This window comes from Centroberyx affinis, unplaced genomic scaffold (assembly GCF_046629955.1).
Source record: "Centroberyx affinis isolate AG114_WGS23_722 - 3 ecotype Tasmania unplaced genomic scaffold, CSIRO-AGI_Caff_v1 ptg000302l_1, whole genome shotgun sequence".
Taxonomy (NCBI): domain Eukaryota; kingdom Metazoa; phylum Chordata; class Actinopteri; order Beryciformes; family Berycidae; genus Centroberyx; species Centroberyx affinis.
Window position 1 is genome coordinate 199,790 of NW_027278980.1, and position 15,156 is coordinate 214,945.

At 41.3% G+C, this 15,156-nt stretch overlaps 1 protein-coding gene across 1 annotated transcript in view; it reads right to left on the bottom strand.

The window, feature by feature from the left end:
- cacna1db (calcium channel, voltage-dependent, L type, alpha 1D subunit, b) overlaps window positions 1-15,156 on the bottom strand; it is a 144,004-nt gene that overhangs the window by 34,273 nt on the left and 94,575 nt on the right. Inside the window, exons 11-31 of the mRNA XM_071515075.1 lie at window positions 13,700-13,787; window positions 13,281-13,307; window positions 12,455-12,615; window positions 11,383-11,608; window positions 10,998-11,205; window positions 9,962-10,082; window positions 9,662-9,776; window positions 9,430-9,511; window positions 9,268-9,310; window positions 8,778-8,913; window positions 8,484-8,613; window positions 7,416-7,475; window positions 7,263-7,322; window positions 5,316-5,422; window positions 4,414-4,501; window positions 3,725-3,832; window positions 2,879-2,931; window positions 2,607-2,753; window positions 2,097-2,298; window positions 1,231-1,389; window positions 643-753 (exon numbers count right to left, since the gene is read on the bottom strand). Of these exons, the coding sequence (XP_071371176.1) occupies window positions 643-753; window positions 1,231-1,389; window positions 2,097-2,298; window positions 2,607-2,753; window positions 2,879-2,931; window positions 3,725-3,832; window positions 4,414-4,501; window positions 5,316-5,422; window positions 7,263-7,322; window positions 7,416-7,475; window positions 8,484-8,613; window positions 8,778-8,913; window positions 9,268-9,310; window positions 9,430-9,511; window positions 9,662-9,776; window positions 9,962-10,082; window positions 10,998-11,205; window positions 11,383-11,608; window positions 12,455-12,615; window positions 13,281-13,307; window positions 13,700-13,787 (2,432 nt within the window). The remainder of the gene's footprint in view (window positions 1-642; window positions 754-1,230; window positions 1,390-2,096; window positions 2,299-2,606; window positions 2,754-2,878; window positions 2,932-3,724; window positions 3,833-4,413; window positions 4,502-5,315; window positions 5,423-7,262; window positions 7,323-7,415; window positions 7,476-8,483; window positions 8,614-8,777; window positions 8,914-9,267; window positions 9,311-9,429; window positions 9,512-9,661; window positions 9,777-9,961; window positions 10,083-10,997; window positions 11,206-11,382; window positions 11,609-12,454; window positions 12,616-13,280; window positions 13,308-13,699; window positions 13,788-15,156) is intronic.

A 15,156-nucleotide genomic window follows, 5' to 3' on the forward strand; every position in this document is an offset into this window, starting at 1 on the left:
CCTATGGTGCCCATCAACCATCAAGTCCACAGCAGATTTAATAGACTCGCTTCGTGACCAGAGATTGGTCCAAGCCAGCCTAAAAAGATATTGCAAAATTAGAAAAGGAAAGAAGGGAGGGAGGAAGTGAAGGAAGGAAAAAAGGAGAGTAAGAGGGAGGAAGAGGAAGCGACAGAGTTGTACATACTGACGTCTGTCTACCTGGCTCAGTATGATGTCGACTACGCTGCCGATCACCACCAGAGCGTCGAAGACGTTCCAGGCGTCGCCGACATAACCCTGAATATGGCAGTATGCACAGCCAGCGGGGGGAGGGAGGAGGAGGAGGAGGGGGGAGGGGGGGAGGATGGAGGAAAAGTAAAGGAGGTAGAGAGGTTATGGTGAGAGGAACGATGGAGGGTGAGGAGACGGAGAGAATGGAGGAGGTAGGAGACCAAGGGTGAGGGAATAGGGGGAAAATCAAGGGAAAATGAAGAAGACAAGGGGAATGAGAGGGGAGGTAAAAAGGAGAGGGAGAGTGTGTGAGGGATGGGTTAAAAGGGAAAGGGGGATACTATCAAGTAACAACTTATAAAGGAATCTTTTGAGGGATAGAGGAGAGGAGAGGAGAGGAGAGGAGATGAGAGGAGAGGAGAGCCTTACCCTCGGTTTGAAGGCGATGAGTTTAAGGATCATCTCCACGGTGAAAACCCCGGTGAAGACCATGTTGAGGATGTCCATGGCATAGTTAAACAGCTGGGACTGACCATAGTGCTGGAGAGAGGGGGAGAGAGAGAGAGAGAGAAGGAGAGAGAGAGAGAGAGAAGGAGAGAGAGAGAGAGAGAGAGAGAGAGAACAAGAGAGAGAGAGAGAGAGAGACAGACAGACAGACGGGAGATATAAAATATGTACAATTCATAATAATACATGTTCTCTACAGGTATTATTATTCATTAGTTACAGTGCAACGTTACAGTACAGTAATTAGTGTCTCATTTATCTAAACTTCAGACATTCAAACTGATGAGCTGAGCAAATCTAATAAAAAAAATGTGGCAATGCAAAAAACATTGTATTTATAGTTTGAATTTCCTTGTTGATGCATGCAATTAAAAGCATTTAAACTGCACATTACATTCAGTAGAGTATATTTTGGAATACATGTACATGTTAAACTCTATTCCACCAAGAAAGAGTGTGTAAATTCTATTTTGTAATAGAATGTATTTTGACTGAATGGAGAGCTCTTACCTGTATGGCCAGACACAGGGTGTTGAGGATGATGAGGACAAACATGACGTACTCAAAGCCTGTGGAGTTCACCACATACCAGAACTTGTACTGGTAGGGGTTCTTGGGGATGTAGCGGCGCAGAGGACGAGCTTTCAGAGCGTACTCCACACACTGACGCTGTGCGGGGAGACAGAGAGAGAGACAGACTCACAAACAAGCTCAACATGTCCTCCCCCATAAATGATGCAGACACCCTTTGGGCCAATCAGTGACAAGATGCATCATCCCTACAAGTTTCATCAAAATCGGACCAGTGGTGTGGCAGTTATGCTCTTTCAAAGTTTAAAATTTTGACCTTTGATTGAAATTGAATATAATTAAATTGCGCTAAAAAAGCTCAATGGAAATCACAAAATTCAATAAAATTTCCTCACTATCACAAAAAAGTATTTATACTTGCTTGAGCTGGATTTTCTTTTCTTTACTTTTTGTCAATGAAGAAATTATGCGACAAATGCATTTGTTGAATAAAAAATGTCATGATCAAAAGTGGCTTTGGACTTACTGAAATGTTGTCTATAAACATTTAATCTATCTACTACAACACACCTAATTCCCATTTTAGTTTTGGCAACATTTCAAAATTTTGAGTTAAAGTTGCTTGATGGATGGTGGTGAAAACAGATATGCTATACTGTAACACACCTAATGATTTGTTATGAAACCTTTGTTTGGAATTATTCTTCTTATTATTGTTATTATTATTATTATTATTATTATTATTATTATTAATAATAATAAACGTGAATGTACAATAAAGCATCAAAACACAGCAACATCTCACACACACACACACACACTCACACACGGTCGGCCCCTCCCACCTGGTTCTTGTCCAGCTCACAGTTCTTGTACTCCTTCTCTCCCTGCTCCTGGAAGGTGACGATGACAAAACCGACGAAGATGTTCATCATGAAGAAGGCGATGATGATGATGTAGATGATGAAGAAGATGGAGATCTCCACGCGGTAGTTGTAGATGGGACCCATGTTCTCTCTGTTGGAGTCGATGGCCTTGTACAGCAGACTGCAGGGACACACTCAAGTTACTGTACAGGCGATTATTGGATTCAACTCTGCCTCTGCAAGTTTCCTTTAAGGTTATTGAAAAATACACACACAACTGCACATTCATACACACAAAATGGTCGACATATAAGCATAAACTCTCTCTCTAGTGGTTTTCGTTACACGTTTTAGGGAAAGACGAGAGAGAAATCATCAATTCATGCTTAGAAGCAGTAAAAAAAGTTCTGAATTGTTGCCTGTATTGCCTGAATGCCAAACACACACACTCACATTCCCACACACACACACACACACTGATGTACTCACGCCGGCCATCCTTCGAAGGTGGAGACGGTGAACAGAGCCATCATGGCCATGAGGACGTTGTCGAAGTTGAAGTCACTGTTGTACCAGATCCTCTCTTTGACCATGGGCAGCGCCGTGTCCCCGTTGTTGTAGAGGATGTAGGTTCCTCTGTGGTTTAAAAAGGGAGAGGTCAGACACACACACACACACACACACACACACACACACACTCATGCACAGATACTTGTGCATCTTTGAAAGCTGGAAACTGAAGAATCAAAAGAAGAACTCACCTGCATTCCTCTGGGCTGGACTTCGCCTCATCTGTGCAGCGATAAAATTTCCCCTGTGAAAGAAAAGAACAGAAAAAGTCAGAGGTACAGTTAGTTTGAGGCCTTCCACTTCTATAGAACCAATCACTGTTTTACACTAGGGAAACTAGGCTAAAACTAGGCTGAAGGAGGACTGGCAACCTGTCATCGGCCATCGGATCCCCTCTACCCACCAATTCATCGAAATGGGCCATTAGCCTAACTTTTATCGTGGGCAAAAACAAGCCGCCTGAACAAGAGCACCTGATTGGAAATAGACAAATAGGCTTAAATAAACAAAATTCGGCCTTACAAATGCATCATTTTGTTTTCATTATTACCAGACAGTCAAAATCAAACTAATAGCTACAGATAAGATGTTGGAGTCAAAATAAAAAAAATTGCACTTGATAACTGAAATTATGGTGTAGAATCAATGCGTGAAATATTTTATTAGTGATTTTCATGATGCCAGACTTCATAATATATAATTCAGAAGCCAGAAGGCTGCTATGTAAATCGTCAGAATCGGTCTCCATGGAAACTGTCAAAATGGACCTGTCAAATTACTACATCATATGCAACTTTCCTGGGATGATTTTTAAAATGTAAAAACACTACTTTCTAAAGACAGTGATTCTAGGAAAAGTCAAGATGGGAACTGTCTGCACAACGCGTAAATGTGGAGTTATTTCAGTGTTCGCCTTCCTACTGCTGTGATGAGCTCCCTTCATTTCTTCTTCCTCCCTCCTTTCCTCCCACCATCGTTCTCACCCTCCATCACTCTTCCCCTCCCTCCCTCCCTCCCTCCCTCTCTCTTCCCTGTACCTTGAAGAGCTGGACTCCGATGCAAGCGAACATGAACTGGAGCAGCGTGGTGACGATCATGATGTTGCCGATGGTCCTGATGGCCACAAACACACACTGGACCACGTGCTGCAAAACACATACGATTACACTGTTAGGAGGAGACACAGCGATGCATGCAAACGCAAAGACGCAAGTATGCACAAACACAGGCACGCACACACACACACACACACACACTGACCCTTTTTGTGTAAAGCTACAATCCCCTGTTCACATGTTGTGCATGGATTATCAGCCATGCTTTGGTGGAGAAGTTAAAATGTTAAGATGTTTTTGCAGTGACATCCCTCTGATTAAAACAAATTATGACATTATATATTATATGAAATTATATATTTTCTTTAAAAATCTTGACTAAACAAAGTTTTACCTCTCTGCCAACACATTTTGAACAAATCAAACCATGATAATTGTACTCCTTATCAATACAAAAGGAAGGAAAGGAGGAAACTGTACCTCTTATCAATACACTGCTAGTGGGCAAAATCCTCTCTGAACAGTTTTTCAGGAACAAAGACAAAACCTTATTTCCAAACTGATGCGCAAACATTTTTAGAGCGTTTTTGGTTTTGAAGTATAAAAAGTATAACCAGTACTGGAGTCTGAAGGTTTTCACACAACAGCACGGAAAGTAATTTCTTGCTGACCTTGAGGCCCTTGGCTCTGTTGATGGCCCTGAGGGGACGGAGGACTCTCAAAACACGAAGGATCTTCACCACCGAGATAGCAGAAGACCTACGAAAGAAATAAAAAAAAACATATGAGTGGATTCAGCTAAGCAATCTGACAGGTCTAAGAGGGGTTCAACCCCTCTGATGATTCCCATAAACACGGCTGGTTATGCTTTGTTGATTGCTACTCCTCAACACTTGTGGTGACCAGGGAGCTTGTTAGCAATATATGGATCTTTCTTGATTTCTTTCTTGTTTTCGCCCATGTTTTATTATTATAGTATATATGTTCATTATTTGAAGAAAACTTTTCAGGCAGTACACATGCATTAGTAACTGATTATGATTATGGTACTGAGCAGCACCATAATCCATAAACACACTAAAAGAAACCTTCTCAGGTATTACTGCCAGAATATACTAGAGTCAAATAAATTGTATCACAAGGAAATATTACTTGTAGCAGAACAGGCTGAACAGTATTTAAAGCTGCACTATGTAATTTCCACACATTGAGGACTTAAATTCCCAGAAATTATGTAACCTGTGGATTTTTTATTTTATTTATTTAACCTAGTACCTAAGTATTTTAAATTCTCAGATCGGACAGCTTTAGGTCATTCTGTAATAAGTTCCATCTAGTGGGGCAGAATACATGAAAGCCTTTTTAACCTTTTTAAGAGAAAAGTGGATTTTCTCTTGTTCAGTCCAAACACTTTACTTAGATTGAAAACAAGGCAATATATTTTCATGAAAATGTTACATCAAGAAAAAATCAGTGTTTAAATACTATGGCAAAAAGAAAAGCATAATTATTCAATGAAAGACATGTTAACTACTGAGACTCTAACGTCGTCTCCATCCATGATGATACGTACTGAATGCCGAAGGAGACCAGAGACACTCCGACAACCAGCAGGTCGAGGAGGTTGAAGTAGTTTCTACAGAAAGCTCCTTTATGGAGGAACGCTCCAAACGCCGTCATCTGGACAGAGGAAACATAAAGGTCAGGACTGAAGAATGAAGATACATAAACACACAGAAACACACACAGCTGAACAGCTTCAAGCCAGCCTCTAATGGGATTTAGACGACCCTTATCCCTATTCAGTTCAAATTTTTATCAGATCAGATCATTAGCGCAAATATTGATAGAATATTTATATCAAAATTTGTTGAATTTTGCATTTCCTACTCCTAGGGCCCCTTACAGTGAAAAGGAGTTTTCATTTCAGACATTATATTTTATATCAAGACATAAAAGTGATTTGATGTGCTAATGTACTTTCACTGTGGTCGGTTGACCGGCTGAATTCAAATGATGGTTAGTTAGATGTGTATGGTTACTTCAGTGAAACAGATGCCCTGGCTCATGAGAGGCAGGAGCGAAACTTTGAAGCGAAACTTCAAAGTGAAATCTCAAAGACAAATTTAGCTTGAAAATTGAAAAGTAAGACACAAAAAATGGCTTCAACCATTGCTATTTGAAAAACTATTATTTACAAGTTAGCCTAAATGTTTCAAGTATTTTTCATTATATTTCAAGTATTTCTCATACTGCAGAAACAATAATTGTTTGGTGCAATGTTTTTAATATGTCCAATATGCTTCTTTGATCCAATATTTCTCATATGTCGAACACAAAATAGTAGACAAGGCAGCGTTGGAACACACACTGTACACACGTGTGCTCACAAATGTATACACGTGCCGTACTGTACACACACACACACACACAGAGACAGAGAGAGAGAGAGAGAGAGAGAGAGAGAGCATAAAAGATGAAAAATGTTCAGACAAGACATGGGGAACATTATTCCAGAGCTACCCCACTCATTTCCGGCGCAGATTAAGCCGGGGAGCATATTATAAACACTTTCCATGAATCAAGGCCTATAATCTTCTCCTGATCGAAGCTTAGGCTTAAGCCAAAAAACATGGGATTTGCCTTGGTGCAGCCGTGCAGCGAGCGAAGGGGCGAGAAAGAGAGGGTTGAATTTTAACAGTAAAATAATAAAACTGTTCCTGATTTTAGTGTGTTTCAGTTGGTTTCAACAAGCACATTCCATGGAAGTGCACGAGCCAAAAAAAAGGACATGACAACATTAAGGAAGGGGGCATAGGTGTGTGTCAAGTTTGCAATCAGGCAGTGGGATATAAAGCATGACCTTACAGTAAATACAAGAGGTAGAGACACAGAGGAGAGAGGGAGAAGTTCTTCCCTCCGTAGTCCAGAATATTTCAAATTTAAAAAAAAAAATCCTCAATTTCAAAATCCAAAAATGTATTTGTCCAAAAATGGGAATTTATATGTCCGTGGTAGTGACAGATCCACAAATAAAGCTCCAAAGTTTCTCTGTGCTGCATGTATTCCTGAATATAGACAACAATGGTAGAACATTTTGTAGATTTTCAAAGCACACAAAAATGACAGTATAGCTGGAGTTTTCAAAAGCCCACCAGAATCACAGAGCCAATCAAGCAAACAATTTTTAGTCTTCAGAAAGTGAAAAAAATATTTAGCTTTTGGCATCAACCAATCAATTAGATGAACTCTGGAGAGCCATTGGTCCATAAGCTGGTCGAAGATGAAGAAGGGGAGTGGGCCGTGATGGAAAAGTGACTGACAGACAAAAAAAACCTGACAAAAACGGATGATCTCCACGCTGACGGACTGGCGCCATGACAACAAGACAAGCGGGCGGCCATTTTGACAAAAAAAAAACAAAAAAACGACAAAAAATGAAGGGAGGGAGGACGTGTGCAGCAAGCTTGGAAGTGGTGGGTTGTTGCTGTGGTAGCGCGGCACAGGTTTTATTGTTTACCTTAATGAGGATCTCAAATGTAAACATACTAGTGAAGACATAGTCTGCATAGCCTAGGATCTGAGGAGGCAATCAGAATGACACAAGCACGCAAGGTTACTGAAGCTCTACCCAGCACAGCACAGCACAGCACAGCACGCAACGGTCATTTACCTTCAACAGGATCTCAACAGTAAAGATTGCGGTGAAAGCATAGTCAAAATAACCAAGTATCTGCAAGAGGCAATGCACAAGTTCAAGTCATCAAGTCATTCCAGTGATTGATCTGTCAAATGCTTTTAGCTGTGGAGATAGTAAGAGTCAAACACAGATAAATCAGTAACCACCAGTATATTTAAAGCTGCACTAGGCAAGATTTTCATGCGAAAATACATCCCATCTCCACTAATTGAGACGCCATAGATTCACCTTATTTGTCCAAATTCTGAAATTGTGGTGTCGGGTACGGACACTAGAAGGAAATCTTCTCTGAGTAGAGTAAGTGACGAATTGAAACTTAGGAAAACAGAGGAAGCTGGACTCCCCCACATTAGATCTTTTACCCTGTCATGTCTTTGGTATCCCTTGGTGTAAAGTGATCAGAGCAGCCAGGTTGGTAAGCTAAGTGTTGCGTGTAATTTACTGACCTTACATAACTTGATTCTGAGTACTGAAATCTTTAAATTTCAAACAGTTACCTCTAGCTACCACCTGGGGCCGCCAACATGCAAAATTGCCTAGTGCAGCTTTTTTTTTTAGTTTCTAGGCATGTAAAACAATGAATCAACAGTATCCAACAGTATGCAAAACGTGTGTTTAACTATGCATATATCATACAAGAATACAGATCTAGGATCACTGGTAAGGTGCTATAACCATATGAACTTCACTTCACAGCACTTCTACACACAGGCAGCTTTCTGATGCAGTGAAATGGGTTAAAGACCACTTTTAAACAAAAAAATATATATATCATGAAAAAGTACTGTTGATCCCAGTTAGTATACCCATCTTCCTTGCATCAAAATGCTGCCCATGTAGCACAACATTACAGGCTGACTGTCTATATCTCTCATTCATTTAGCCTTAGCTGTGTTTAAAATTTGATGCCGTTTGTGTGTTAGTTACCAAATCAGCTGGTTCTTAAGACTACTGTCAGGCCAAATAACCACCTGAGTATGACATGTGAAAACAAAGGGAGGACAGCTCAATACAGTCCCTGTGCTTGTGTGCAGAACGTACGATATTGCGAGCGGAGAAGTTGCGTATGGGGTCTTCGGCAGCCAGAGAGACGGAGCTGAGCATGATGAAGACCAGGATGAGGTTCGTGAAGATCTGATGGTTGATCAGCTTATGGCAGAATACACGAAACCTGCAGCAGAAAGAAAGAGAATGGAGGGAGAGCAAGATGAAGGGGAAGAGAAGCATAGAGGAAGAAAGGGAAAGTGAGTAGGGAGCAAAAGGGCGGAGACAGAGATTGTGCAGCAGGTGCAGGTGTATGTCCAAGTTTTGTGTGTGTTTGTGTGCGTGACTCACGGGTTAGTGCTGCTGAAGATGAAGAAGGCGCTGCCCTCGGGAATGGGCGGAGTCTTCTCCTTGATGCTGAGCTCAGACACCCTCTGGGGGCGGGGCCCGGCCGGGACCTCTGGCAGCTCCTCGTCGTCATCACACGCTAGGAAACACAGTCAGAGCCAATTTAACCCTTTTGGATGTGAAAACTATCCTTCTACTGTCTTTGTAGGTAATTTACTGGTACTTACAGTAAGACTAAATTCTTTATTCACAAATGAAACTTTAGAAACCAAATGCCTCGCTTCTGCTCATTTCTGCATCAACTGCTTCTCTTTTATGATTCATTCTTAGATATTCTCTCATTGTGCTAACTAAGTAACAGTAAAATCCCCAGTCTGGGAACCATCCGGTTAAAGCTCCTCACTCCTGTACTCTACTGATTCCTGTCTTTTTTTTACTTGTGCAAATAAGTAAATCAAATCAAAAGCTCCTCACTCATGATATTCACTTTTACCTGGAGAGTCCATGGTGGGATACGGCTCCTTGTCTTCCTCCAGCTCATCCTGTACTGGCACCTGCAGACAGCCAAGAGGTTTAACTTAAGTTACTGCTAGTGGGAAGAAAACACCTAGGTACTGTACTTTAACACAGGCAGTCAAAATTTGCTACACTCTACCAAAAAACTCTCTTTTACCTTGGTCTCTCCATCCTTGCCTTCTGTTTTTTCATCTCCTTTCTTCTTTTCTATGATTGCATCCCTGCCGGTGAGGGATGACAGAGAAGGAATTAAGAAACTGACAAGGCCAAAACTAACACTACCGTGACGTATGTGACAAACACCTGGAGAACAAAAACAACAGGATAGAAATTCAAAATGTGAGCTGCGACTGATAGCAGTGGACTGTTACTTGGCACTGTTCTTCCTCTTCTTGGCCTCCTCTTCCTCCTTCTGCGCTGTGTTGAGGCTCTCTGCGTCTGCCAGGTTGTCAACGGCGATGGCCAAGAAGACGTTCAGGAGGATGTCTGGTCATGTGACTTAAGGAGGAAACACTGATCAACATGAAATCTAATGCTGGGATCAAAAGACACAAAGTGCAAGCGTGAATACGTGCTGCTGTGTGTGTGTTCACGGGTTTGTATACTGTACATGCCTATATGTATGATGTATAAGTCCATGTATGTATGTGTGTGTGTGGCCAGGAGGATACAGTTTCCGCAGATGAAGAGGATGATGAAGTAAATGCAGACCACCATTCCGGAGGAGGCTGGGCCGCCGTACGCCATGATCCCGTCGTACATCACCGTATTCCAGTCTTCACCTGTCAGGATCTGGAAAACACGACGCACAGTGGAGGCTTTTTAGATCCCGTCTCCTGTCACTTACCCAGCAGTTTGAGATTTTTCAAAACAAGACATTCTAGCTGATCATTTTACAGGGGAAACTCCACCCTGGTTCCCTTGCTTCAGAGGTTAACCACATTTTGATTTGGGTTTTTAGTGTTTTCAGAAATGCTTTAAAATTTGAAGATTTGGGTAGATGAGGTTACTAAATGAGGACTTCAAGGCTTTGGTATCTGTGATGTGAGTTTGAGTCAACCTCATCTTATATTGCATGTCAACCCCCAACCTCAACTTTGTTTCCTATCACTTTCTACCAGCAGAAGTAGAAATGTCATAAAAAGATAATATTTACAAATATATTAAAGGTGCATTAAGTAAGATTTTTCTTTTCCATAGCAACAAATGACCATAACATATCTGTTTAATTGGTTTGTTGATCAATACAACGACTCAACGATTACTTATTACAGGTGGTGAGATATCTGCCGTTCAAAACTCACTTTCCGGCCCGTACTCTTTGTTACAATTCCTTGGTTGCCAATAAAGGTCGATAAAAGGCACAGATTACTTAATGTCCCTTTAACCACATTTTGATTTGGTTTACCGAGATATCTGTGCATCACTTTTCATATAAAGTGTATTCAAAATGCTAGAAATTAATAGATGAAGTCTATAAAATGCTCAAAAGATGATGTATTTGCCATATGACTGTTGATTTCTTGTGTTGATGCAACCCAACTATTTTTTGTCCTGTTATTTTGCACACTCTGATTGAATTTTTTTAATTCCTCACTCTAACCCTAAAAAATGATGCGAATCCTGATGAACTGAACTGAAATCCGACAGAATAGAACCAAAGCCACCCAAATTCTAATGAAACCAAACGGAACCAAAGCAGCTCACCTGGAACACAGTGAGCAGGGCCTGGGGGAAGTTATCGAAGGTGCTCCTCTTGGTCACCGTCTCGTCAAAGTTGAACTTGCCCCCAAAGAGCTGCATGCCAAGCAGGGAGAAGATGATGATGAAGAGGAAGAGCAGCAGCAGCAGGGAGGCGATGGACTTCATGGAGTTGAGCAGAGAGGCCACCAGGTTACTGAGAGACGCCCAGTGACTGGAGAGAAGGAGAAAAAACCAAGCTAGGAGAGAGACATACAAACACTCCCACACCCTTTCACAACCATAAAGATACTAGAGAACAATAATGGAAACTGAAGATGTCAGTAGAGACAAGACGACCATCTCTGCCTCTGTCACTGACATAACACACACTCAACCTCCTGTCGCTCACCGTGTGACTTTGAAGATCCTAAGGAGGCGTACGCAGCGGAAAACAGAGATGCCCAGCGGAGACATGATGGCCAATTCCACCAGGATGGTTTCTATGATTCCTCCACACACCACAAAGCAGTCAAAGCGGTTGAACAGGGACACAAAGTAGGCCTGCAGACCCAGACTGTACATCTTCACCAGCATCTCTAACGTGAACATCGCCAGGAGAACTTTGTTGGCAACGTCTGGAGAGAGGAGAGGAGAGGGGAGGAGAGGGGAGGGGAGGGGAGGGGAGGGGAGGGGAGGGGAGGAGAGGAAAGGAGAGGAAAGGAGGAGAGGAGAGGAGAGGAGAGGAGAGGAGAGGAGGAAAAGAGTATTTACTTTAGCAACACAAGAAAACCCTGCTGGTTACACCTCTAAATGTATGTAATGGGGGAAATAACATACAATGCAATGCACAACAGTAGTAAATACAGGTCACTGTCTAGTAAACAAATTGCACAATTTGAAAGTCATAGAGAAGAGAAGAGAAGAGAAGAAGAAAACAAGAGAATAAAGAGACAAGACAAGAATAGAAGAGAAAATAACAGAAGAAAAGAGAACAGGACAGAAGAAAAGAGGAGCAAAGAAGAGACAAGATGAAAACAAGAAAAGAGAAGAGGAGAAAAGAAAAAAGAATAGAAGAGAAGAGGAAAACAAGAGAAGAGAAGAGAAGAGAGGAGAACAGAGCAGAATAGATCAGAATAGATCGTAAGGGAACGGAACGGAACAGAACAGAACAGAACAGAACAGAGTAGAACAGAACAGAACAGAACAGAACAGAACAGAACAGAGTAGAACAGAACAGAACAGAACCGAGTAGAACAGAACAGAACAGAACAGAACAGAACAGAACAAAGTGGAACAGAACAGAACAGAACAGAACAGAACAGAGTAGAACAGAACAGAACAGAACAGAACAGAACAGAACAGAGTAGAACAGAACAGAACAGAACCGAGTAGAACAGAACAGAACAGAACAGAACAGAACAGAACAAAGTGGAACAGAACAGAACAGAACAGAACAGAACAGAACAGAACAGAACAGATACCCTGGACTTCGGTCAGCCAGTCTGGCTGGTTGTAGTGCTCGGAGGAGATGGTGAGCGTGTTGAGGAACACCAGGATGATCACCAGCCAATAGAACGTCACCGACTTCACCGCCGCGCGGCACTTCCTGCGGCAGAAGCGGTTCCACCGTCGCCACTGACGACTGACAGACACACAGCAGTGATGTGAGGTCACAGGTCAGGCCATACGGACACAGACAGAAGAGTTTCGTTCCAAAATAAGATATCCATCACACCTGCTCTTACAAAATGGTTGATGGCAAAAAGCTTAACGGATTGTGGTACTTTTTAAAGAACAATAAGTAATGTAAATTTAGACATATTGCATGATAAACTTCAGGTAAAGACTGTCTTCCAAAGTAGATGCATTGCATTTTGGAATAAACTCTTCTGTTGCATATGAATGAGTTACTTGATTGGTACGTGATTGTTCAGCAGAATTTCCTGATGAGCACTTGATTATTCATCATATACAGAACAACACTGTTATGAATCAAATTAGACAGAAACTGGTTACAAAGCATACTCGGAGTGGCTTTAGGTGAGCAGAGAGGAAGACATTTGACAACAATGGAGCCACGGTGAGACCAGGATAAAGACAAAAACTGTTGGGTCAGAATTATAACATATAACACACAGTGGATCAACTGAATGGATTAAAATGGATTGAAACAAAAACCATCTGCTAGTTCAGGTGCAAGACAAAAATCAGTCATGCAAGATGGAAAATCAACTGAATCGAATTCATGAATGATGAATGAAAAATGCATCTACCATGCAGAGCAAAATTCCACACAAAGGTACTAACCTGCACTTTGACTTAGTAATTTTTTGACTGGGGAGAATAAAGGATGATTCTGTTAAAGGCAACCTTAAAATTAAATAAATTCATAGGTCTGTTACACCACAGAAAAAGAAAGTGAGGAAAAAAAGAGAATGATCTGAGAAAAAGAAGTAGCAAATCAATTAGTGTACAGTATGTCGATTTGTATATTTCTGCTGTATTACAGACCAGGATTTAGAACATGGTATGACCAGGTCAGAAAAGGACAAATGTGTGTGCGTGTGTGTGTGTGTGTGTGTGTGTGTCACAGGTCTCACCTGCACAACAGACAATGTGTCCATCAACAGTCTTCTGTCTTATCTTGACCAAGTCACTGAACCTCTGCCTACCACTCATAAGTGTCAAATAAAGGGCTAAATTCTAATGTAAAATGTCCGACTCACCACAGTGGCCCACAGCAGGGGGATTTGTCTTCCTCTCCATTGTGGTTCTCTGTGTTCACCGACTCCGTCTCGCTAGTGGGCATGCTCGCTGTGACATCACACACAGAAAACAGAAAGTAAGGCGGTATGATGTCGCTGCTGGCCTGGCTGTCAGAGATCTGTACGTCACAGTATCAGTGCCGTAAAGGTTTAAATGGTTTTGCTGAAAAAGTTTACTTTTCAGGTTGATTTTCCCATTGATACCCATGCATTTTTGACTTTTAATAAAAACTTTTTTAATGGTTTGGCTTGGTTCCAATTTTCAAATATCAATTTTAGAAAATTAGATATAGTATATCAGATATTAGCAGGACACCACCAGTAACTGCTTTCTTGACCATGGAGGATCATAGAGTCGACTGAAACTATTACATGAAAGACCCAACTGAGCAACAGGGGTTGCTTGCAAAACTTTACTATAGACTAAATATTTTTAGACCATAACTGTCCGGTAGAAGAGTCCAATGTGTGTGTGGCAGCTGAAATTATTTCCCAGGTGTATATAATGTTTCATGGCCTAGAGGCCAGGCCAAACCATTGAAAACTGATTGAAAATGTCTAAAAAGCAGCTGGCAAATAGAAAATCAGTGTGAAGTTGCACAAAAAACCAGAATGCTTGGGTGATTCTTTGGTTGGAGTTGCACCACTGTCGATCCAGACATGAGGCTAATTGTCCTGCTTTGTGAATACTATAAAACCATAGATTTTAAAGTTTCTGGATAGACCAAGTCACAGTGAGAACATGCTGCCTGAGACCTGAGTCAAATAGTGTTTGTACATAATTCTTGGCATTTGTTTTAACAATTAGCAACTCAAGACATTACAGATAGTGTCAGTCACAGAAAAGAATTGACTTTCAAAAAACTGTCATGTGATTGTCTAATCTTCACAGTACTATTAGTATTGTCCTGTGTGAAGTATCTCAAAATACTACTTGATTCAGGTCTGCATGCAGATTTATATCATGTAAACATGCATAAAATCTCCTCTTTATAACAGGGGGATCCAACACCACACTGCAGACAAATGAAATGAATGTATAATGATGATGATTATATCATGAGAATTCTCCACACAAATATCTTGACAAAACCTCCTAGAAACCCCCGAAAGAAACATGGTCACATGACTACTGGCTGGAGATTTACTGAAGACATTGTTTTCAGAAAAAGATATTGCGAGGTCTTGATACAAGGGCTATACAATGCTACACCCAGCACCTTTAACCTCTAAAATCTCCCTGGTGTCTGTGCCAGAATAGAACTGTTTGTTGATCCATTTGACTAGGGAGTCTCCCATCCTCTTTTGGCTTCCAGGAAACACATGCAAAGTTTTTGATAAAGTTCTGAGAAACTCAGTGATATAAGGTGTACCAGGTGCGGGGGGAGAATGAGATGAATTTGCTAATGATAACAATA